The sequence below is a fragment of the Xenopus tropicalis genome, chromosome 3 (genome assembly GCF_000004195.4).
Source record: "Xenopus tropicalis strain Nigerian chromosome 3, UCB_Xtro_10.0, whole genome shotgun sequence".
NCBI classification, from domain to species: Eukaryota; Metazoa; Chordata; class Amphibia; order Anura; family Pipidae; genus Xenopus; species Xenopus tropicalis.
The window spans coordinates 45,855,765-45,880,284 of NC_030679.2; the positions used below are offsets into that span (position 1 = coordinate 45,855,765).

At 40.7% G+C, this 24,520-nt stretch overlaps 1 protein-coding gene across 9 annotated transcripts in view; it reads right to left on the reverse strand.

Annotated features, from left to right (window-relative positions):
• Positions 1-7,374: 7,374 nt before the first annotated feature.
• dbn1 (drebrin 1) overlaps positions 7,375-24,520 on the reverse strand; it is a 57,156-nt gene continuing 40,010 nt past the window's right edge. For 2 of the 9 annotated variants that reach the window (XM_031898012.1, XM_031898006.1), the window contains exons 4-13: positions 20,888-20,962; positions 20,406-20,552; positions 20,251-20,328; positions 19,418-19,569; positions 18,197-18,257; positions 18,036-18,119; positions 16,956-17,103; positions 14,788-15,461; positions 9,440-9,542; positions 7,375-8,402 (exon numbers count right to left, since the gene is read on the reverse strand). In XM_031898012.1, the coding sequence (XP_031753872.1) occupies positions 8,314-8,402; positions 9,440-9,542; positions 14,788-15,461; positions 16,956-17,103; positions 18,036-18,119; positions 18,197-18,257; positions 19,418-19,569; positions 20,251-20,328; positions 20,406-20,552; positions 20,888-20,962 (1,611 nt within the window). In that variant the 3' untranslated portion in view covers positions 7,375-8,313. 9 annotated transcript variants of the gene reach the window in all.

Sequence of the window (24,520 nt, forward strand, 5' to 3'; positions counted from 1 at the left end):
TCAGCACTATGTCCTGGCAAAGTACAGAATATAATATTTTTCTTTCTGTGGCCCTTTAATCAGAGGGAAAGGTTTCATCTCTGGGAAACTGAAGATTAATTTCCTTTGTAAAACCTGGCTTTATATAAGTGCACTTCAGAAAGATCAAAATGTTAAAGAACTTTCTGTTGTACAAAGCTGCAGAATATGTTCCAGATTTATAAATACATATTAATATAATAGGGAGGAAAAGTAAAATGTGAGTTTAGGTAGGGGACCATTCCTACCCCACCAAGGGAGCGGGGGGGGGGGGGAATAAGAGAAATGTAAGGGCACGTCACACAAAAGACAGCAAAGGAAGTATAACGCCTCCTCACTTTTATGGTTGCCATGGGAGCAGTACAATTTCAGAATACCGCTGCATTTATAAATATTTATAGTCGTCTGATTCTAAATGTATTCGTCACAATTATACCTAGGAAACATTTCTGCCAGATTGGCTCCCTGGGATGTTGGCTATGGGCTAATTATTTAATTATACTAGGGACAAATACGTTTCTTACAGGTGGGCAGCCATAGAGAGACTGCTCGCAATTTCACTTTTGCACCTTTTTAAACTTATCTTAATGCACTTTATATTTATTCACTTTCCTACCTCACACTGTTTAGCATGGAATTGCCCTAAATCGGCTAAGCAGTGCCATTTTACCTGGGAGTCTGCTGTGTTTCAGATGCATTATGGTGCCACAATCTGTCATAATTCAGCAGATACACACCTTACACACAGTTTAAACACCCCAAAGCATACTAACACCCACAAAATCTACTTGCTCCCACCATCTATCATTAACAGGTGAAAGAAACCTAATATGATTGTATAACCTTCTAACTATAACAGGTAATACCTCACAATACACAAATGCATTTAACACTCTCTTTCACTGTAGTCAGAGGTTAGTTTCTACTAATTCAACATATACTCCAGTAGCCAAAGGGTTAAATTACATTCAAACACTCTCTCCTGCTAGCTGTACTAGTTATTTGACATGTCGATAGGTAACTTTCTCTTTCCACACACACAGTTCACAATTAGTTCTTCCAGACGAGCTAAAGGACAAAGCTTATTACATTTTATATTTAATATTACAAAAGTAACAGTGAATTTGATACAAGTAAATGATGTTACAAAGAAGAGACATACAATTACCACCAGTAATAAAGTAAATAAAACACAGAGAAACCCTATGTACGTTATCAAGTTAGAAATTGACTTTGTGTTCTCCTGAATCAACAGTTGGAAACTTGGGTACATACCTCTAATGGAGGTTGGTTCCTAAAAGTATGAGCTCCTATGCTTAGGTCTCCCCACTGTTTATGGCCAGCTGGGACACCCCCCCCCCCCTTTATTACCTTATGCACGAGGTAGGAGTACCCAGAACCATGTCATTTGATTTCAGGCCAGTTTTCTGCATGTCATTTGATTTCAGGCCAGTTCCCAATATTATAATGAAAATATAGACACGTGGCTATCCAAATGTGAGCGAGCAGAACAATATCAAACATGTGTTTCATTGTCCAGCCCTACAGAATCTATCCCTCCTAAGTGGTGGGTATGGGTTGGCCCTGTTTGGTATCATTAGGAAGCATGCAATCTCCTCATAACCAATATGTGTTTTATGTAGAAGTGAACCCTATAATCCAGGGATCCTCAAACTACGGCCCCCCAAGGTAATTCACCCGGCCCCTGCTGCGTCCTAACCCCTTGCTACTTCCTGTCTGCAGATGCAGCGGGGGGGAGCATGTAGCCGGACGGCACAGCGAGAAGATGGTGAGCAGGGGAATGGGTGAGCAGGGAGCCAGAGGACACTGTGGGGAGCAGGGGAGTGGGTGAGCAGGGAGCCAGAGGACACTGTGGGGAGCGGGTGAGCAGGGAGCCAGAGGACACTGTGGGGAGCAGGGGAACGGGTGAGCAAGGAGCCAGAGGACGAAGTGGGGAGCAGGTGAGCAGGGAGCCAGAGGACACTGTGGGGAGCAGGGGAGCAGCTGAGCAGGAAGCCAGAGGACACTGTGGGGAGCAGGGGAGCGGGTGAGCAGGGAGCCAGAGGACACTGTGGGGAGCGGGTGAGCAGGGAGCCAGAGGACGCAGTGGGGAGCGGAGGAACAGGGAGTGGGAGAATGCAGCAGGGAGCGGGCCGTAGTTTGAGGACACAGGGGGTATAGTTTGAGGACTTCAGTCTGGTCCCCCAACAGTCTGAGGGACCATGAACTGGCCCCATGTTTAAAAAGTTTGAGGACCCCTGCTATAATCCATTATTTTTCATAACTGCCCCGCTCCCACCCCTTCCTTCCATTTTTTTCTCCCAGCTTCCTTGCCCAAATGGTCTGGCTCCAATTAGCCCTATATGCCAGTGACACCTTTCCGCAGCCTCCAGTGTTAACCCCTATAATACCAGAGAGGATAATTCATATCCTACTGTATGATCTTTACATCTTTTTTCCTTGAGCCACCATTTTGTGATGCTGTGCATGTCACTCACTGACCACCTGACAGGAAAAATGGAGGTTCTACTTGATACAGGACAAAAAGATTAAAAAGGCACAGCAAATGACCTCTAACCTCAAAGTGCATGCTCATTGTGGGTAAACTATACCTTCAGAACAAATACGGATTGTATATTATAATAAATGACCCATTAAAGAATCTAAAATTAGCATATGCACATCAGTAAATGCCGTTTACTTTGAGTTACTATTTACCATTTTGTGCTGATCACCAGAGAGGAAATAATGCAGCTCTAACTTTAACAGTAAGAAGTGTGGGATTCATTGTCCATTCATTGGCTGATGTAACCTTGCATGCTGTTGGTTTATGTGAGCACAGTGCCTCATACAAGCCAGAGAGACAGACTTTAGCTCCTAAACTTGGGGTTTTTTTCTATATGGAATTATCATAGAAAAATTAAAAAGTTGTATTTATTTAATACTGCGTTTTAAATATGCACTGTTTTATAGTATATGTTTTATCGAGATCCAGGGTATAGCTTTCCATTACCCTTCACTGTATTTTCCATTCGATCAACAAAAGAAACAATATGTCCGATTTATTTTAATATTTACCCGTATATACTCGAGTATAAGCCGATCCGAATATAAGCCGAGGTACCTAATTTTACCTAACAAAACTGGAAAAACTTGTTAACTCGAGTATAAGCCTAGGGTGGGAAATGTAGCAGCTACTGCTAAGTTTCAATAATCAAAATAAAAACCAGTAAATTACATAAATTGAGGCATCAGTGGTATGTTTTTAAAATATTTATTTTAAAGAAAAACCATAAACTAGCTCTGTAAGTGGAGAAAAGGGTCAACAAAAACAGTATGAGTACTACCCCATGCTCATTGCGTATTGGCAAACTGGCAGCAGACCCAGTCCCGGAGGACACGTAAGGGGGAATAAGTATTGCGACTGGGAGTGGGCCAGGGCCCTGGAGGGTCTGGTTGCAGGTGGCCTAATTTGCACACAAACTTTTTCAGCATATTTTGGGTGCTGAAAAACTAGGCTTATACTCGAGTATATACAGTAATATGTCTATTAGTGGGGGCAGCCATGAGTGCCATAAGAGGTAGGCTCGTACACAATCTCCAATAAACAGTGCTCCCTGACTGCCAACTTAGCAGTAACAATGGTAGAATGCTTGTTCATCTTTGCAAAGCAATAACATTTCATCAAAGTTAATGAATACAGATGTGCTGTTGTTTGATTAAGAGGGAAATGCAGGCTTCCACAGATATCTCAGCTTAACAAAAGGAAATGCATTTAATAACACAATATCCTGTGCACAAAAATGCCCTCCCTGGCGTCTACAAGAATGAGTGTGAACAAAATCATGCTGATTCTGAAAGAGAATTCTCCTTTCTGCTAATGAGATCTGGTACAGTCAGTACAGCCGCCATGAACAGAGTTCCCCTACAATGGCAGCTTACGGCCTTAGTGGATCCTGGACAGAAATCAAATTAGTGGGTCCATTCCACCCCCACCAACACCATTCCCTCACAGCTTCTCACCTCTTTCCCTTAATTTGCTGTGATCACAAAGTCATTGAGCAGGGCTGCAATACACTTTAGCATTGGTGATACTGTATCATGAAGGACTTCAAAGAGTACCTTTAAAGATATGTGCACGATTTAGAAACAAAGTGTTTCGCTAAACTACATCTTTCACACGAAAACTGGGTGCCATGTGTTGCTAGTAGTCCGTTCAGCAGCAGTGGGAGAGCTGAAAGAAGATAACTGCAGCGTTGGTAAGCAGTGTTGTCAGTGCCCATAAATCTAGCTCAGAATGTACTCACCCTGTGTATCAACCTGGTCCCACTCCCTGCTCCAGCAAATGATCAGAAAAAAACTAGTTTATTATTGGTCCATAAAGCAATATTGTCCTGGCCAAAACTCACTGGTTGGCAACTATTCCTTCTGATCCCATATTCTGGAAGAGGAGCAGATGGATAATCACTCCTGTGGCAGCATTTTGAGTCTACCCATAACCTGTACATCTGCTCATTTAGCTGTACACTTAAGGCTAATCTCCCACAGAGCAATTTAGTCACCTGCAAAAGATCTCTGCTACTGCAGGTGGCTAATTGCTCTGAAATGCACCATCTGTAAGCACACACCCCTTTTGGCCTGAATGTTGAATCCTTATCTTTATATAGCTACTATATACCCTGCTTGGGCTATTTCATTAATAACTATTAAGATAAGTTCATTGTGATCCAGACTCGTACTCTGAGACATAAAGCACACTAAGAGGAAGATTTATTAAAGTGTAATATTAGAGCTCATGGCAGAATAATATATAATACCCACTTTCTATTCCTATGGGATTTTTAGAAGTGTATTTATCAAGGGATGAAAGTTTGAATGCAAACCCATGCCGACCATTAGAATAAATCAACCCAAATGTTCTCCTGGACAGTTAAAAGTGAGGCTACATAAAAATGCATCAATAGCACTGGCTCCATCTATACAAAAATACAGTGACTGGTTGGATAAATGCAGGGTGATAATGCACCCCTACACTCAAAAGCTTTTGAGCCTGCACCCAGAGCTACTGGGTCGACAAAGGTGTAGGTACAACATTGGAATTTGGTGCAAAACTGCTCACATATGCAGTTTCACTCTGAATTACACGGTGTGCGCTGACTCAATGGCTGTGTGTGCCAATGCAAAAGCTATTAATGCAGGCACAACCGAAAACTTGTGGAGTGTGGAGCAGATTCTTGGTTTGAGTTAATCTGCAGGCAGAGAATTTTCCCCATGTGGCATTAGCCTAATAGAAGGATCTTTCAGCTACAGTTATGTGTCCAATCAAGAACTTCAGAATATCTCATGTCTTCCTAGCAGTTAAACTCGATAGATGTGACTTTTTTTTTTAACTTATATTGCTATGTTTTCACATTTTTTACATATAAACCAGACCGTGACTAACATACATTGTATAACACCCAGTGCACTTTCTGCAGTAAAAATCAATAACTGCTTAGATTGGTGATAAGAATTGATGGCCATTTACAGTGGTGTGAAAAACTATTTGTCCCCTTCCTGATTTCTTATTCTTTTGCATGTTTGTCACACAAAATGTTTCTGATCATCAAACACATTTAACTATTAGTCAAAGATAACACAAGTAAACACAAAATGCAGTTTTTAAATGAGGGTTTTTATTATTTAGGGAGAAAAAAAATCCAAACCTACATGGCCCTGTGTGAAAAAGTAATTGCCCCCTGAACCTAATAACTGGTTGGGCCACCCTTAGCAGCAATAACTGCAATCAAGCGTTTGCGATAACTTGCAACGAGTCTTTTACAGCGCTCTGGAGGAATTTTGGCCCACTCATCTTTGCAGAATTGTTGTAATTCAGCTTTATTTGAGGGTTTTCTAGCATGAACCGCCTTTTTAAGGTCATGCCACAACATCTCAATAGGATTCAGGTCAGGACTTTGACTAGGCCACTCCAAAGTCTTCATTTTGTTTTTCTTCAGCCATTCAGAGGTGGATTTGCTGGTGTGTTTTGGGTCATTGTCCTGCTGCAGCACCCAAGATCGCTTCAGCTTGAGTTGACGAACAGATGGCCGGACATTCTCCTTCAGGATTTTTTGGTAGAACAGTAGAATTCATGGTTCCATCTATCACAGCAAGCCTTCCAGGTCCTGAAGCAGCAAAACAACCCCAGACCATCACACTACCACCACCATATTTTGCTGTTGGTATGATGTTCTTTTTCTGAAATGCTGTGTTACTTTTACGCCAGATGTAACGGGACACGCACCTTCCAAAATGTTCAACTTTTGTCTCATCGGTCCACAAGGTATTTTCCCAAAAGTCTTGGCAATCATTGAGATGTTTTTTAGCAAAATTGAGACGAGCCATAATGTTCTTTTTGCTCTAAAGTGGTTTGCGCCTTGGAAATCTGCCATGCAGGCCGTTTTTGCCCAGTCTCTTTCTTATGGTGGAGTCGTGAACACTGACCTTAATTGAGGCAAGTGAGGCCTGCAGTTCTTTAGATGTTGTCCTGGGGTCTTTTGTGGCCTCTCGGATGAGTTGTCTCTGCGCTCTTGGGGTAATTTTGGTCGGCCGGCCACTCCTGGGAAGGTTCACCACTGTTCCATGTTTTTGCCATTTGTGGATAATGGCTCTCACTGTGGTTCGCTGGAGTCCCAAAGCTTTAGAAATGGCTTTATAACCTTTACCAGACTGATAGATCTCAATTACTTTTGTTCTCATTTGTTCCTGAATTTCTTTGGATCTTGGCATGATGTCTAGCTTTTGAGGTGCTTTTGGTCAACTTCTCTGTGTCAGGTAGCTCCTATTTAAGTGATTTCTTGATTGAAACAGGTGTGGCAGTAATCAGGCCTGGGGGTGACTACAGAAATTTATATTGAAATTGAAAATTGAAATTGATAAACCACAGTTAAGTTATTTTTTAACAAGGGGGGCAATCACTTTTTCACACAGGGCCATGTAGATTTGGAGTTTTTTTTCTCCCTTAATAACGTAAACCTTCATTTAAAAACTGCATTTTGTGTTCAATTATGTTATCTTTGACTAATAGTTAACGGTTTTTGATGAGCAGAAACATTTAAGTGTGACAAACATGCAAAAGAATACGAAATCAGGAAGGGGGCAAATAGTTTTTCACACCACTGTAGATATTGTTAAACTACAACTCCCTCAATAGTGAGATTTTAGAGGTTGTAGTTCAACAGAATTTAACCGATGTAGCATACACTTCTGGCCAGCAAGACCTATCTATGGGTTGTCAGTATAGTTCTTTATTCTAAAAGTAGGTATTCTATTGTGCTAGCGAATGCTTACTCTTGTAAAAAGGGACAGAGACATTTGTTGGTTGGATCCAGACTCCTTTATTAACACACGAGCACGGTCTGTACAGTGTTGTGCTTTCAGAACTTTACTAAACATGAAAAAGGAAAGGAAGCTTTCGTAGCAATTAAGAAAAGGGCAGGTCTTCAGGTGCCACAGGGAGGGGGAAACAGAAGAAAACTGTCTGTACACAACTTCCCTCTCTCCCTAAAGCCAGCCACCAGGAGCTTGTGATCCAATAACAAGGCATGTCACCCCCAAATTCAGGGAATAAATAGAAGCATAAAGCAAATTAATAATATGAAGGGGGGGGGGGGGGGGAGTGCTACAATGGAGAATACATGCCCCTGCTGTGTCGGATCACGCAGGGGTAACTGGGATATTTATTGCCTTAAGTTTTGTTTTGTTTTTTTTTTCTTTAGAACAGACAAACAAAAAGAGAGATGCGGGGGACATATTACACAGATCTACAAAAATTACACCTCTCTGCTTTTTTTCATCTAAGAAGAAAAGGCAGTTGGCAAAAGCTTGTTTCAAAAGAAAAAAAACAAAGGGAAAAATGCAAGCGGTTATAACACTGATTCCATCCAGGCACTAGTGCACGTCTCCCAGCTCTAACATAGGAGTTCTGCTCAACCTAGAAGGGGGAAATGCAATCAGAGATCCTGTCAAACAGAACAGCACATAGCAGCCAGTGTGAATAGAACTGGCCCGTTAGGTTATATAGAAAAGAATAACTGGAAGCGGGGGGAGTAAAAATACCCCCTCCTTGCCTCCACACCCTAAAAAATGTCAGGCAACTGCAAGAGGCAAGGGGAGGGAAGACAGGGTCTTACTAGCACGGCTCAGGCAAAGGCACAGGCCTCAGCCATTACTACAATACTTTGCTGTTACACTGCTGTGTCACATATTTCTCTTTTGTCACGTGTTTTGGAATACGTCTATAAAAGGAGAACTTCCTTATGCACTTTCACCAAAGCCACCTCCTTCCTCCTCCTCTTCCTCTTCTTCCATCACAGGGTCAGAGTCCCAGCATGTGATGTCAATCTCTGAAAAACACAAAATATAAGATTTTTTAAAATAAGGAACAGGGTAACGTCACCTTGCCATTTATTACCAGTACCAGGAACTCTTGCAAGCATCCCACACCCAATATGCACTATTCAACTAGTTTGCATCATCACCACCTCCTGTGCAGTTCCTTTGTAAAACATTACTGTTATAAATATAGTGTAAAATGAGGGTACAGTGTATAAGCTTGCATAGTAGTTGCATACTGCTAGCCACTTTTATTAGGGGTCTCATTGCTTTGTCTATAGGAAAAGGACTTCTTTACGTGATTTGCTTCAAGTGCATTTAAAGGCACACCAAAAGTGGGAACATTACTACAAAGGATGGCAAGATATAGTTACATAGTGTTAAAAAAAGACCAGAGTCCATCAAATTCAACCCTTCCAAGTAAACCCAGCACACACAAACCTATACTTACCAATCTATACACTCACATACATAAACTATATATACAACCAGTAATACTAACTGTAGATATTAGTATCACAATAGCCTTGGATATTCTGCTTGTTCAAGAACTCATCCAGGCCCCTCTTAAGGGCATTAACAGAGTCTGCCATTACCACATCACTAGGAAGGGCATTCCATAACCTCACTGCCCTCACCGTGAAAAACCACCTACACTGCTTCAAATGGAAGCTCTGTTCCTCTTATCTAAAGGGGTGACCTCTGGTGTGCTGATCGTTTTTATGGGAAAAAAAAGAACACCCCCTATCTGTCTTTATGAATGGTTTGGATGCCTGGAGTGCATTCACCCAAAAGAGATGAATTAACAGTATAGCTTGTTTTGGAGACTACCTCTACTAAAGCCAGCACTGTAGCAGATACCTTCCTATGCACCATACATTCATGCTATTTAGGATGTGCTTTTTCAGATTGGCAGCATTTGACCCCAGCCTAATGATTTTGGTAAATTTAGGGACATTCTGGGCAGTGTTATAGTCATTCAAACACTGTAAAATATACACCATTTGACCCTATAAGATTAAAAGGAAAGTCATATTTGCAATATTACCTGGTGGCTTGTTGTAGAAGACTGGAAGTGGAGCTTTGGCAGACAAATCTTCTGACTGAGCAAAGTCCTCATCTTGTGACTGGCTGAAATATCCTTCACTTGCCTAGAAATCAAGAAGCAGCAGTCATTTCAATTGTGTCATATGAAGTGAATTGTTACTGCTAGACATCAGGCAAGTATTGAAAAGATAACTCTTCTGTTGTTCATTTTGAAAGTAACAAATTTCAGGAAGCCCCAGTATGCACATTTTAAGCTTATTGCAGTGCTTTTTATACTTTGGTTTAAGCCCTTTCTTTAAAGGAAAATGAAACTGGGTAAAATTGACTGCACAAAATAAAAAATATTTGTAATATAGTTAGTTAGGCAACAATGTAATCTATACAGGCTAGAGTGAGCACATGTCTAACATAATAGCCAGAACACTACTTCCTGCTTTCAGTTCTCTAACCTTAGTTAGTTAGTGATTTTAGGGGGGGCCACATGGGACACTATTCAGTTAGTTTGTGAGCACACAGGTCAGATTTAAAAGCAAACAGTTATGTCCCATATGGCCCCCCCTTCAAGTCACTAACTGCTAACAGCATAGAGAGCTGTAAAGCAGGAAGTAGTGTTCTGGCTATTATGCTAGACATCCATTCACTCCATCCTTTATAAAATTACATTTTTGCCTAACTAAGTATACCAAAAACATTTTTTATTTTGCGCAGTCTTTATTTTAGCCAGTTTCATTTTTACACAGAACTGTTACTTTAAAGTCCTAGGTCTGGTCAGGGCCCTCCTTATTTCTTAAAGGAACAGTAACACTAAAAAATAAAAATGTTTTAAAATAATTAAAATATAATGTACTGTTGCCCTGCACTGGTAAAAGTTGCGTGTTTGCTTCAGAAAGACTACTATAGTTAATAGAAATAGCTGCTGTGTAGCCATGGGGGCAGCCATTTAAATTGTAAAAAGGAGAAAAGGCACAGGTTACATAAGAAGATACCAGATAAACTGTGTAGAATACAATGGGAATCTGCTACTTATCTGTTATCTGCTTAGTAACCTGTGCCTTTTGTCCTTTTTTCAATTTAAATGGCTGCCCCCATGGCTACACAGCAGGGTATTTATATAAACTGTAGTAGTGTTTATGAAGCAAACACACAACTTTTACCAGTGCAGAGCAATAGTATATAATATATTAATTATTTTTATACACTTTCATTTTTTGGTGTTACTGTTCCTTTAACAGAAATAGCTAGTGCAGCAAACAAGCAGAGTATTCACCACCAATCGGTTACACAGGCCTGTTGGAGGGCTCAAAACTTGGGCCAATAAGCTGCCGACTCAGCCTGTGTATGGCAAGCTTTAGTTTTTCTTATGGATTTTCTATTAATATATAGGTTGGATGGCATTCTACCTTAGTAATAAGGCAAGGAGCTCAGACAATGAATAAATAGATGTACAACTCTCTCTGCGTGCATCACCCCTTTAAAACGGATTTTTTATTACAACTGCAACCTAAAGCTTAGGACAACTTTATATCAGAATTTACTTAGTATTGTGAAAATATGGATCAGATACCCTAGTAAATACATGCAGCCAGTGACTGAACATACGTGCCAATACAGACTATGGGTTACCTGGATAATTTGGGCATATGCCTGTTTGGCCATCTGGTTACATTAACAGATCTGTTCTAATGCATCCAGTTTTTGTTTAGGGATATATGCATCATAAATAAGAGGGCTTGTCTATTGTTTTAATCACAAAAAATCTATGGTTTCACACTAAACAAGGCAAACAGGGAAAATTAAGCTACTACATGTTTGGTGTTTGCGAGATAATAAGAGATAATAAGATTACTAGAGCACAGATAATCCCCATGCATACTGTACAGCTGTTAACAAAACAGTCACAAGAAAAGGTGAAGGGCAGAGTTGTATAATGGTAATTAAATTATCTACCTCGCAAGGACCAATCATGGAGTAGCTTCTATCTCCCTGTTTGCACTCGTTTGCTTGAGAAGTACCAAAAATCACAGATTTTGCTGTTAAAACAATAAGCAAACAGTATGTTTGGCCCTGTCCATTAAGCTCATGTTGAATGAGGGGTATACCACCCCTTTAAGTTGATTTTAATGATTAAAAAGTTATTTGTAAATGTAATTGAGACTGAAAGCAACTTATGTTTGTCTTTAGTTGTCTTACAATGCAACCATGTATTGTTAGTCAGCTCCTCTCCAGCTAATATAATACCTTGCATGATCTATTGGTAAAAGACCTGAGAAGGAGAATAACAGAAGTGTGCAAGGCATTGTGGGAGCCAATTTCTAATTCTGAGTCTGGAAACTGAGAAAGCAATAGCAAATACAGACAGAAACAACTTTCATTTGTAATATCATTTAAAGTAACTTAAGTAAACCTTTTAATTTATGATCCCTAATATTTCCTCTAAACAGCCTCCAAAATGACATACCTCCCTTCCTACACTGAGTCTGGTCTGGTGTCCTTTCTAAGGTAGAAGCTGAACATGCTGCAGAAACCAGTTACTTCCTTAGCTAGCATGAAGCTTCACCATCATCTTCTTTGAAAAGGATGTTGGGCAAAGAGCTGTCTACTGCTCATGCTTGTTGCCTCCTGCTCCAATGGAAATCGATCAGACATGTACAGTAGACACCTCTTTGTACAGCAGACCGACTTCCCATTCAAAAGAGAAGGAAGGCTCAGTATCATAATGGGGGTGGACCTTCACGCTAGATAAGGAAGTGACTAGTTTCTGCAGCATGTTTCAGCTTCTTGAATTTTGAAGACTGTAACTATATGTATACTGGAAATTAGCTTGGAATTACTTGTACTTGTACTATGTAAAAGCCTATGGACTGTTATAGATCCCCACAAATGGCCATTTCCTTTAAAAGGTTGAAATCATGCTTCTTTGTGCACATATTCTGATGGAAATCAATGTAGGTACCTCCTACATCCAGGCTATTAAAAATATATCACATTAGGTTAACAGTATAAATCCCAATTGGTTGCCTGATTTATACCTTACCCGTCTTATTAAGTAGCCCAAAAATATCATGCCGAAGCTGACAGAATTGCACAGACAGCTAGCAAAAGCATTCTCAGGTTTCAATGCAAGTCTATGGGCCCAAAACAGCCCTGTATGGCATTGCCATCACAGTACAATAAACACCAAGAGATCATTTCTATTGATATTTTCCTCTATAGGTCAAAGAAGTGTGAGGCATTTTCAGATAAAGCAAGTAGAGCGACAAGAACCAAGGAAGAAATGGACTCCATTGGCTACAAGGTTGTCAGTCAGTATGGAAGGCCACTACAATCTTTGTGGTAGTTGTACTTTATTAAAATGCTCTACTCTGCTCATACTCTACTCTGTGACAGAGATGGCTGCTACTCAGGGACTCTAACAGCTGCATGGGAGAAGAATAATACAAAAAGGCTACATTTATAGAAAGCTGGCACTAATTGAGTCTTGTGCACAAAGGTTTTGTTTTTTTTTGTTACACAATGAGAACTGTAAAGTAGTATATAAAACGATTAAAAAGGGGTTGTTCACATTTAAATCAACTGTTAGTATAATATAAAGAGTGCTATTCTGAAACAATTTGCTACTGGTCTTCATATTTGCCTTTTTTAAATTATTTAGCTTTTTGTTACCAACTCTCCAGTTTGGAATTTCAGCAGCTATATGGTTGCCAGGATCCAATTTAATCTAGCAACCAGGCAGTGGTTTGAATGAGAGACAGGGACATGAATAGAGGAGGGACTAAATAGAAAGATAAATAATAAAAAGTAACAATAACAATAAAATTGTAGCCCTCCCCCAGTGGAATAGTTTATTGGCTACTGGGGTCAGTGACCTCCATTAGCGAAAGTGAGTCAGAAGTAATAATAATTCAAAAACAATAAAATATAAAAAATAAGATCAATTGAAGAGAATTAGCCATTCTGTCGCATACTAAAATTTAACTTAAAGATGAACCACCAGTACATGTTGGTCTTGCAAATGGCACTTAGGAGGATTTCCCAGAAGCATTTGTCCAAGTATTTGTTAGGTGATAAGCGCCAGCAAACAAATACAGCTGCATTGTTAGCTTAACAAATTTGAATACATATATTACGTTCTTTCTTATGGAAGGTGATTTAAGCAATTTGGCCTCTGTATTAGGCCAAATAATACATGGGGCCCCCTGAAATCAACACTATGCCTTTGCTCCAAAGTGTAACACTTCTGAGACAGAAAAATAACAGAAGTGATATTTACTAGTACTGCACTGTGTGTAAACATGATACTTCATGTTAAAGGAGAAGGAAAGGTTAAAATCCTTGGGGGGGGGGGGGTTGACAAGCTGTTAGGCTCCCCCAGTGATTATAGTCACTTGTAAGCCAAGGCTGGTGCCCCTTTTCTTCAATAATGCACACAGAGTTATGTTTGTGGGGCTCCTTGAAACCATTTTCTTTTTTCTTTCAGGTGCCTCTATGATGATTCTGTAGAGAGAATGCGCAGTACAGAAATCTCAGGAAAAGTTCTGTACTGCACATCTGCCTACTAAGGTGGGTGACCAGGGAAGAAGAACAAAATTGCTTCACTGTGCTGCTTAAGCAGTACCACAGGCTGGTGTGCCTTTTGAAGAAGAGCAGCTCCAGCCTGGGATAACAGGGAAGCAGTTGGGAGTCACAGCCTAATAACTTGGCACCACCAGTGATTTTTCCTTTCCTTGTTCTTAATCTGCTTAAAAAAGTAATTGTAATGTCATAAATGCTTGTTATGGAGTTCAGGTTTGGTACAAACTTTACATCAGTCTTTTAGCAAGAAATATTGTGTGTCTTTCAGAAAGTAAAAAATTACAAGACTGCTGCCAATAATACTTATACTGTTGATTGAGCGACTGGTTCAACTGCCATTTCTGATTCATGGCAAGACCCCCTTCTAGAAGCTAGGGTAGAGTTTTTTTAAACAAATGCTTGAACTTGATGTATATGTGACACTGTTCTCTTTGACTGTCAATTCTAAGCACATAATTACATGAAGATATTAAATAAAGCAAAATAGCACTTTTAGAAAATAATGAGAAAGTCGGCCTTAAATGTACCATGTAGTTAAGGGGATTTTTTTACCATGGAAAAACTTCTTCCCTTTCTAAATATATTTTTCCAATGAAAAGTACTTCCTGTTGAAATGATACATTATTATATAATTATAAGATATAGTATCCTGTGGCTGATTATGCGCCCACTCTGCTTCTTTGAAAATGCCTCCCACACTACCTCTGGGACTCCACAAATGCAGATTACACTGAAAAGTACTTAATAAAAGCAATGTATCTAATATGAATCACGCACTGTGTCTTTTGTCACACTGGAGGTCACCTGTGTTCCTTCTCTCTGTGACGTCTCCCCGTTGGTGAGAAGAGAGTCTGTCAGCTCTGGCTGATGGCAGGAGGCTTCCTGCAGTGCATGTTGGTAACTTAGAGTCATCTGGTGTGGACCCTCAATATGGATGATGCTCTGTGGATCTTCCTCAGCCTCCATGTCGCAGAAGGTCGCAGGTGGTTGTGGTAGCTCCTCAAAGTTTAGGAGGTTATCCTCGGGAACAGAAGGACATGTCTCTGTTTCCACAAAGGTCTTTTTCTCTACACTGACCTCCTCTTGAGAGGTTATCAAATTCCTGTCAGACCAAGTAGAGTCCTGAGGCTCGTCATTTTGCCAGAGATCCAGTAGATTAGTGGCCTCTTGTGCTGGGGGAGGATGAGCATCTGACATCAGGTCTACCTCTCCGAGATCCATAACAGCTTCCTCTTCATTCCCTGTTAACTGAGGAGCCTCTGGAAATCCCACATCTTCCTCTTTTGTCTCCATGAACACATCTTCTGTGAGTCCCTGAGGGGTCCAAGCACTATCCTCCAGTGGCTGCTCAGACCTCAGAGTCTTGGTCCACTCTTCACCCAGGCTACTACGACGTTCTGGTTCTGGTAGAGGTGAGCAAGGAGGTCCAGCTTCAGAGGAGCTTCTGACTGCTATAGAGAAGAAATGAAAAAAATAACTAAGCCATAAAACAGAAGACAATAATAGAGAACTAATCATGGCTTTTAAAATTCAGTGACAGTAAAAGCTGGCTTATTAAGGCTGTGGAAATATGGCAGATGCATCTGATAAAGTGTATGCCAGTGAGGAGCAAGCTAAACAAATTATGTTTTTCACAGGATTGGAATAGCTGGGGTTGTGTATGTAGGAAAGCCCCTAGACACACTCTCACACACTCATTGCAATAAAATTGGCTCTTCAGTGATACGCATATAATGCTTGCGGGGTACAACCTTCAGTGTTGACTAGAGAGTATCCTAGCAGATCACTAGCGAGCTAAAGCAATGCAGTAAATAACTCATGTATGGGACTGCCACTCCTTAGATATGGGGCAACCTCAGGGACAATATGAGTCAGAAATAGGCTAAATGCCTGAAAGTAATCAGCTACTGTTCAGAATGTATATTTCATGTTTATAACTTAAAGTTAATTTAAAGCAAAGTACAGTGTTTATTAAATATAAGGAACACATGACATGATCTTTTAATTTTGAACTGGCTCTTCTCAGCTCTTGTGTTCAGACTGACACCAAAGAATTCAATGTAGTACATATTCTTGGATGAAGAGTCAATCACTACCATGACTATTATGTGACTAATGACCATTGCACCTGTCTTTTACTATTTTCAGTTTCCAACTTTTTGGTTCTTAAGAGCAATTGGAGGAGAAGGTAGTTAATGGGATTACCGGTTCACAGATAAACCCCCAACAGTGAACTTCTGCTTACTAGTAAAGGTGGCCATACACGCACCGATATTATCGTACGAAACCTCGTTTCGTACGATAATCGGTGCGTGTATGGTATGTCAGCGAGCCGACCGATGTCGCAGGAAGCTGCTGAAATCGGTCGGCTCGTCGATCGGCCAGGTTAGAAAATTTTGATCGGGCGCCATAGAAGGCGCCTGACCAAAATTCTCCCTTCAGAGCTGAATCGGCAGAAGGAGGTAGAAATCCTATTGTTTCTACCTCCTTACCTGCCGATTCAGCCCTGAATGGTGTGTGGCGGATCTGACGATGTTTCGTGCGACCGATGGTCGTACGAAACATCGTCGGATCGCCACGTGTATGGCCAGCTTAAGCCATATACAGGCATTACAAAGGGGGCAAGACAGGGGTTGATTATACAAAGATCAACTTAATGTAAGTCAGTGGCAGGGAAAGGGATGTGGGGATTAGAAAGTGCAAAAACAAATGAAGGGTCTGTTAATATTTTCTAATTGGAAAAAAAATGTGCAAAAGACCTATTAAATTTGTTCATATTAAAAAATGTTGGGATATATAAGCACATACTGCCCCAGTTGCTTAAAAATAGTAATGGTTATACATTTTCCAAGCCTTGATTTTTGTTGTTGAGATTCTACCATACACATTTACAAGGCCAAAGAGCCAAAGCTGCACCAATCATAAAATTGATAATCCATCAGTACCGGTAGGGGACCCCATCAAGTCCATCTGGTCCCAGTCACCTGTTCGAGGTGTCTGCAATGTGTAGCCGCACTCTGAATAAGCCCTTTCCTGCTGTTTGAAGAATTCCCGTGGATTTTCTGTGCGCTGGGCAATGATGGCTGCAGCTTCCTGCCATTAGGAACAACATTAAGGAGAATGATACATCTACTGTTAAAATATGCTTTATAAGCAATCCCTGCTAGTCTCTTTGCTTTTCTGTGTATCCACTGTGTATGTAGGTTAGTGCAAATACATTCCCTAGATTATGAATAAAGGGGATTTTCACCCAAATTTTTTTGCACAATGAAAAAACGTAAAATGTAATACATTTTCCAATATCCATTAATTACAAAAAATATTGGTTTATTTGTAAATGTAAATCAAACATTAAATCACAGCTCATTGGGTAGCTCTTCTGCCTTGCAGCGCTGAGGTCCCGAGTTCAATTCCAGCTAGGGTACTATCTGCAAGGAGTTAGTACCGTATGTTCTTCCTGCGTCTACATGAGTTTCCTCCCACACTCCAAAACATACAGGCAGGTTAATTTCCTACTGATTAAACTAACTATAGTACATGTAAATGGAAAGAGACCTTTGACTGTACGCTCCAATGGAGCAATGTCTAAAATGAATGATATATAATCTCTCTAAAGCACTGCAGAAATGTGTGGGCCCTATATAAATACCAGGAAAATCATTTTAAAAAATGCTAAAAGCAGTATCTCTGGCTCTGTACATTGAATAATTTAGGAGAATTTAGTTCTTTCCCGGATCTGCTAATTGGCTGCTTTGTTGTTTTAGAAGTCAGAGCTAAAAGTGCATAGGATAAAGCCAGACAAATAATGATTTTAATAGCAATTCATTTTACAAATAACTTTAATCCTATGAAAATCTTCAATTAAAGTGTATTAGAAAGTTGTTTGGGTGAAAGAAACCTTTAAATACACAGAGAATACATTGTCCAGCTCACAGCACTGTTCCTGAGCAAGGAATATCCAAAAGCCTTTGGAGTTTATAAAGGCTGTGCAGTGTGCAAACCCCTCTACACCTGGCATTGCTCACCTCCACTTCACTCTCTGTCCTCTTTAGTTCTGTAGCCTCTTCATCTTCTCTCTGATCCATCTGGCAAGGTATAAACAAACAGTTCTATTAGCAATAATAAAGCACTGCTGGGAGGAAAAAAAAGAGGTGAAAAACAATCAAGCCCCCAGAGATTCACTCACAAATATGGAGTTGCTCTGCCTTTTTTTTGCCTCCTCTTCCTCTTCATCTTGCAGCTTCTTTCTGCCAACAAATAAGACACATATAATCACTTCAGGGATCTCGGCAGAAACTGTGGCACACAGCAAGACAGCAATTTGATTGAACATGGAATCCACTGTTTACATCCCACACCTACGCACGCATCCTTGCACACAGAATGCAACACAATTGGAGGAAAATAGTGTTTCTCATCTAAAGTTAATAACACATGGGTGACACATATCTGTATTTTTACAAAACATACCGGTTACATACTGCACATAACTGAAATATCACACTCTGATGCTACAGAGTAGCATATAGATAAGGATAACGCACCTATTGTCAAAAATAGATGACACCATGGAGATGTGTGACCACATAAAAGAAAAAGGCTTCAGGCCACAAAACTCTATTGCAATGGCTAATGGCTTAAATCTTCTAACAGGAGTAACACTGTCACATTCTCTTATTAGGATGTACTTTATGCTGGTGTATGGAGAGGGCTTACATGTGTCAACAGGTAGCATGGAGGCTCCATGCTATCCAATCCCAGTATGCTTAGAGATACATATCAAGGCCACTACAGTTGTGGGAAGGCAATTTTTTAAATTTCTTCCTATTACAGCAATCTAATTCTGTCATTTTAGATTAGGGCCTGCAGGTTAACAGTGCTGCACGTAACACTGTGCAGGAAGTTCATAAGACCTCAGTGTTACCAGTATCAGAGGAGTGGCATTGACTAAAAGTCCACTGCAGCATTGACCAGTGAGGTGTCTTGGCTTCATAAGGTAGCAGGCTTGCAATGGATAGAGGGGGCACTGCATAACATTTCTGAGCCATGGCAAAGTTGTCTCTTGGTATAGAGAAGTCATTTTTATGTGATTTGTGTGGGTAGAAAACAGGGTGGAGGCTAAAATGGCTTCTGCTCATGCATAAGGAAAATCCACATGCGGTCAGTTATCAAGGCATAGTAATTACTAATACTGGGATAGTACTATACAGACCTGTGGAAAGTTGTAATTTTTACAGAATCTAGAATATTTGTCAAATTCATAAATACACAATCACACTTGTAACACTGCTATTTCTGTATGTCTTAACTGTAAACTGTATCAAACTGCAGCCGTATGAACCTAAAAATTGCTATGTTGAGTTCTGCAGATCACAGAAAATTAAGATAACAGCACAGATAAAAGTACCTGTGTTCCTCTATCTGCTGTTCTCTCTCCTGGTAACGCTTCTCTCTTTCCTCCTGCTCTTTGCGCTCCTGTTCCATGCGTTCCTGCTCAAAACGAAGCCTTTCTTCCAAGGCCTTCTGTCTCTCCTCCTCCTTCCGCTCCTCTTCCTCTTTCTAGCAATGCAAAGGCAAATGATGGGAAAATGCAAGTGGGGTAAAGGGATATAGAAAGACTGTGAGAATCTGGCTGCATAACAATGAAAGAGAAGGTAATATAACAAAGGCCAGGATATAATAAGGGCTGATAAGTAAATAACATTCTGCACAATTAGAAATAACCCATCAGGCCCACTGCCAATTCCTGCAGTTAGATAATAAGACAATGTATATAAAACTATACTACATATAATATTGGCAGCTCCCAAATTACTAAATCAGCAATTAATTACCACAATTAAAAGAAATATAGACCGCACACTCCAGAATATTCACTGAGTTAATTTAAGAGTATTACCAGCAATGGCACATAGCAAAATGATTCCATTTACTTTCCATTACGGTTTATGGGATTTTTCCTATGTCACACTGGTGTAATTATTTCCCAAATCACAGATGCTGGCATTTTAGGCAATGTAGCCCTCCAGTTTACAAATTCCAAACATTTCCCAGTCATCAAAGCAATTTTCTCAGATGCCCCAGACCACTTAACCATGGGCTCCTGAATGGACCAGACTATGTAAAATGTTTGACAGGGCTTAAATCCTATTTAATACCCTGCTAAACAAATAGGGATAATAAGAATAATGGAAATAGATACAATGCTATCAATGGCAATCAGAAGAATGGTTTGGTTACCTTTGCCTGCTCCCAAAACTGTTCCCTATTGATTCGTTTCATTTCCACGGCTGCATTTGTCTTCTGGTAATTGGTTCCCTGCAAGAAGGTGAAATGTGTAAGAGAGACTCCCTTTGGTGATACAGTCCAAGCCAAGTACCATGCACTTTGCTTACCACAGGATCAGCTTGTCCTTCGTCTTTGATCTGCAGCCGCTGAAGGACGGGGCTAGACAAGCGCCCAGAGCCATTGGATAGACGCTGGCCTATAGCCATAGGGTCTATGTCATCGACATTGCTGGCATTTACGATTACATCCACGCCCTGCCCAACAAGCACAGACAGAGGTTAAGGTGGCCACAAACCAGAACAATACTTTCAATATAGAAAGAGAATTAATTTCTAAACAAAGAATAAAAAACCTGGTACAAGTGAAGTTTGTTTTGTTGCCCACTACGGTTCAGCAGGTTCATTACCATCCCTGCGGTTTCTTACAAAGTAATTAGAAAGTAATCACTACAAAGCATTTCTACTTTATATATAGTCACTAATACAGTTCCAATAACTATGAAGCTCTTGAAGAAAACCATTTTCTCTGCTTATCACTGTGCTGGCACCCCCTTCCAATAGACTCTCAGAGTTGCAGGGAAAGGACTCACCTGGAAAAAGTCTGCAATTTGAGCTACATGGCTGGCACAGGCACACTTCCTCGCATCTGGGACATCTTCACCAACCTGAATAATGTAAAAAAAAAAACTAATCATTGATAGCCCCCACTCCCAAGCCTGCCAGTCACATACATTATACCACGGCACTATGGTATACAAAAGGAGAAAAAAAATTGCATTAAGGGTGTAGTTAATAGTGTGTATACGGTCATCAATGGGTTTAGGCTTCTCTTGTTGGTGACTAAAAAGATACAACCATATCAGAGCAATCAGAATAAATGAAAATATGTAGATATATAATTTCAGATGATTATAGAATTTCCTGAACAATGAAAAACAAAATAAGAGAAGGCAAATTTTATTTATAAATGGAAAAAACAAACTCTGCCTCCTTAGCAGGATATACCAATCTGACATGAACATTTACATATCATGGCCACCAGGGGGCAGCAATGTCATTACAATAATGACAGCAAATATTGCTGCTATTATATTTCTTCCAAGATAGACTAGGCTCATTATTCCTAGTCTCAGATAACCTGACAACATTTACAACTACTAATCTGCACCTGTCTCTTGCCTTAGGCTTAACCTGTAGGCCTTAGGCTTACTGTACTTACACGACTCAAAGCAGATCTGTTTTAATAGTTTCTAATACATACAACTTTTGCATTAACAATGGCTTCTATAAAGTGTAACTTGCCTGACAACTGCTACAGAGGACTTCACTCTTGCTGATCACTGATCAATTTAGAATGGTTATGGCAATATGACAACCAGGTTTTTTGCGACAGCACTGGTTTGCAGACTCTGGGGGTGATGCTACTGTTTTAGATACTCTTTTAACACAACTTGTCATAAAGGAGTACATTTTGTAACTACTTTTTAGTCTGTGGAGTTGCAAGGTTAGTGGCACAAGGGCTACAAGTGGCATTGCCAATCAAAGACTTTTGTGCAGGAATTACATGCTTCCATCAGTCTGAGAGACTGCAGACATACTGAAATGCTCGTAGTGACCTTTATTTATAGCAATGGAAGGGACATTTATGGGTATTTTTTTGCCCATGATTTCAAGATGGCAACAAAGCATCATGTATCATTGCCCTCAAGCAGGAAGAGAAGAATGTATGGAAGGACAAGATCTTGCCAGCTAGAAGAGTAAAGTAGTTCCTCTAATACATGGGAGTCCAAATGTTATTATGTTTACAGAAGAAAAACATGAGAACGTAATAGCACATGGGGGTGGCACACTGTACCTAGCACTGTGGGGGTTTGAAGTAGAAAATTGTTCTGTTTCTTATGAATGACCTAGTCATAAACCACCCCAATAACAAAAATTGTTATTTTATAACGGTGTCCCTTAGCTTTGTTACATATCAGCCTTGCTTAGCAGGGATCCATATGGGAACAACCTATACAGGGCATAAAAAGCAAAAGGAACAGGATGCGCATAGCTGGCTGTAGCTGTCATACGGCCATGGGTTAGGAATTGCTATACCAAACATCTGTCTTTAAATCAGTCATGCTGAGGTGCCTTCCATGTTTATCATTTGTCTTTGTACAGGGACAACAATATGACAAGAAAACCCAATCATGGCAGGATGCTGTGAGAGTCACAGATACCAGAAGCCATTTCCTTTGACTGTTTGTACTTTTTCCAGCAAGATGGATTTGAATTGGATCTCAGTTTCATTTGCGCTCAGTCACAAAAAGCTGTCAAAACTAGAAAACACATGCTTGCGGCAGGAATGTCAGGCTCTCAACCCTTACACTGCAGAAACTTAAAGGGGTGGTCTAGAAATAGTAAAATATTAGGTATTGCAAATAAAATTAAATAGTTTGATGAAATGAATAGTTTGCTTCTTATCTATCAATACCATTACTATACTATCATTTTTCATTTTTACAGTCATCAGTTTGTGTGCAAACCTCTCAGGCTCAGTCCTCTTAGCCACAAATAATGTATTTCAGCTTGAAATATGTTTATAATACATATATACATCTCAATAGGATAAGTACCAATAGTAGTACAAAGTCCAGCACTCTCAGATTTTTTTAATGAAAAACAAAGGTTTTTCTTCAACATTATTTCTGCTCCCTTTGGACCCAAGACAAAAATTTGTTGTTTTTCATTAAAAGAGACCTGAGAATGCTGCACTTTGTACTTATATATACAGGTCCTTTTCAAAAAATTAGCATATTGTGATAAAGTTCATTATTTTCTGTAATGTACTGATAAACATTAGACTTTCATATATTTTAGATTCATTACACACAACTGAAGTAGTTCAAGCCTTTTCTTGTTTTAATATTGATGATTGTGGCATACAGCTCATGAAAACCCAAAATTCCTATCTCAAAAAATTAGCATATCATGAAAAGGTTCTCTAAACGAGCTATTAACCTAATCATCTGAATCAACAAATTAACTCTAAGGGCTCTGGTACACGGGGAGATTAGTCGCCCGCGGCAAAACTCCCTGCTCGCGGGCGACTAATCTCCCCGAGTTGCCTTCCCTCTGCCATCCCACCGGCGAACATGTAAGTCGCCGGCGGGATGGCAGACGCGGCAGCGCGATTTCGCGCAAATCGCCGAAAAAGACTCGCGAGGCTTTTTCGGCGATTTCCCGAAATCGCCCCGCCGCGTCTGCCATCCCGCCGGCGACTTACATGTTCGCCGGTGGGATGGCAGAGGGAAGGCAACTCGGGGAGATTAGTCGCCCGCGAGCAGGGAGTTTTGCCGCGGGCGACTAATCTCCCCGTGTACCAGAGCCCTAAAAACCTGCAAAAGATTCCTGAGGCTTTTAAAAACTCCCAGCCTGGTTCATTACTCAAAACCGCAATCATGGGTAAGACTGCCGACCTGACTGCTGCCCAGAAGGCCATCATTGACACCCTCAAGCAAGAGGGTAAGCCACAGAAAGAAATTTCTGAACGAATAGGCTGTTCCCAGAGTGCTGTATCAAGGCACCTCAGTGGGAAGTCTGTGGGAAGGAAAAAGTGTGGCAGAAAACGCTGCACAACGAGAAGAGGTGACTGGGCCCTGAGGAAGATTGTGGAGAAGGACCGATTCCTGACCTTGGGGGACCTGCGGAAGCAGTGGACTGAGTCTGGAGTAGAAACATCCAGAGCCACCGTGTACAGGCATGTGCAGGAAATGGGCTACAGGTGCTGCATTCCCCAGGTCAAGCCACTTTTGAACCAGAAACAGCGGCAGAAGCGCCTGACCTGGGCTACAGAGAAGCAGCACTGGACTGTTGCTCAGTGGTCCAAAGTATGTCATTCGGAAATCAAGGTGCCAGAGTCTGGAGGAAGACTGGGGAGAGGGAAATGCCAAAATGCCTGAAGTCCAGTGTCAAGTACCCACAGTCAGTGATGGTCTGGGGTGCCATGTCAGCTGCTGGTGTTGGGCCACTGTGTTTTATCAAGGGCAGGGTCAATGCAGCTAGCTATCAGGAGATTTTGGAGCACTTCATGCTTCCATCTGCTGAAAAGCTTTATGGAGATGAAGATTTCATTTTTCAGCACGACCTGGCACCTGCTCACAGTGCCAAAACCACTGGTAAATGGTTTACTGACCATGGTATTACTGTGCTCAATTGGCCTGCCAACTCTCCTGACCTGA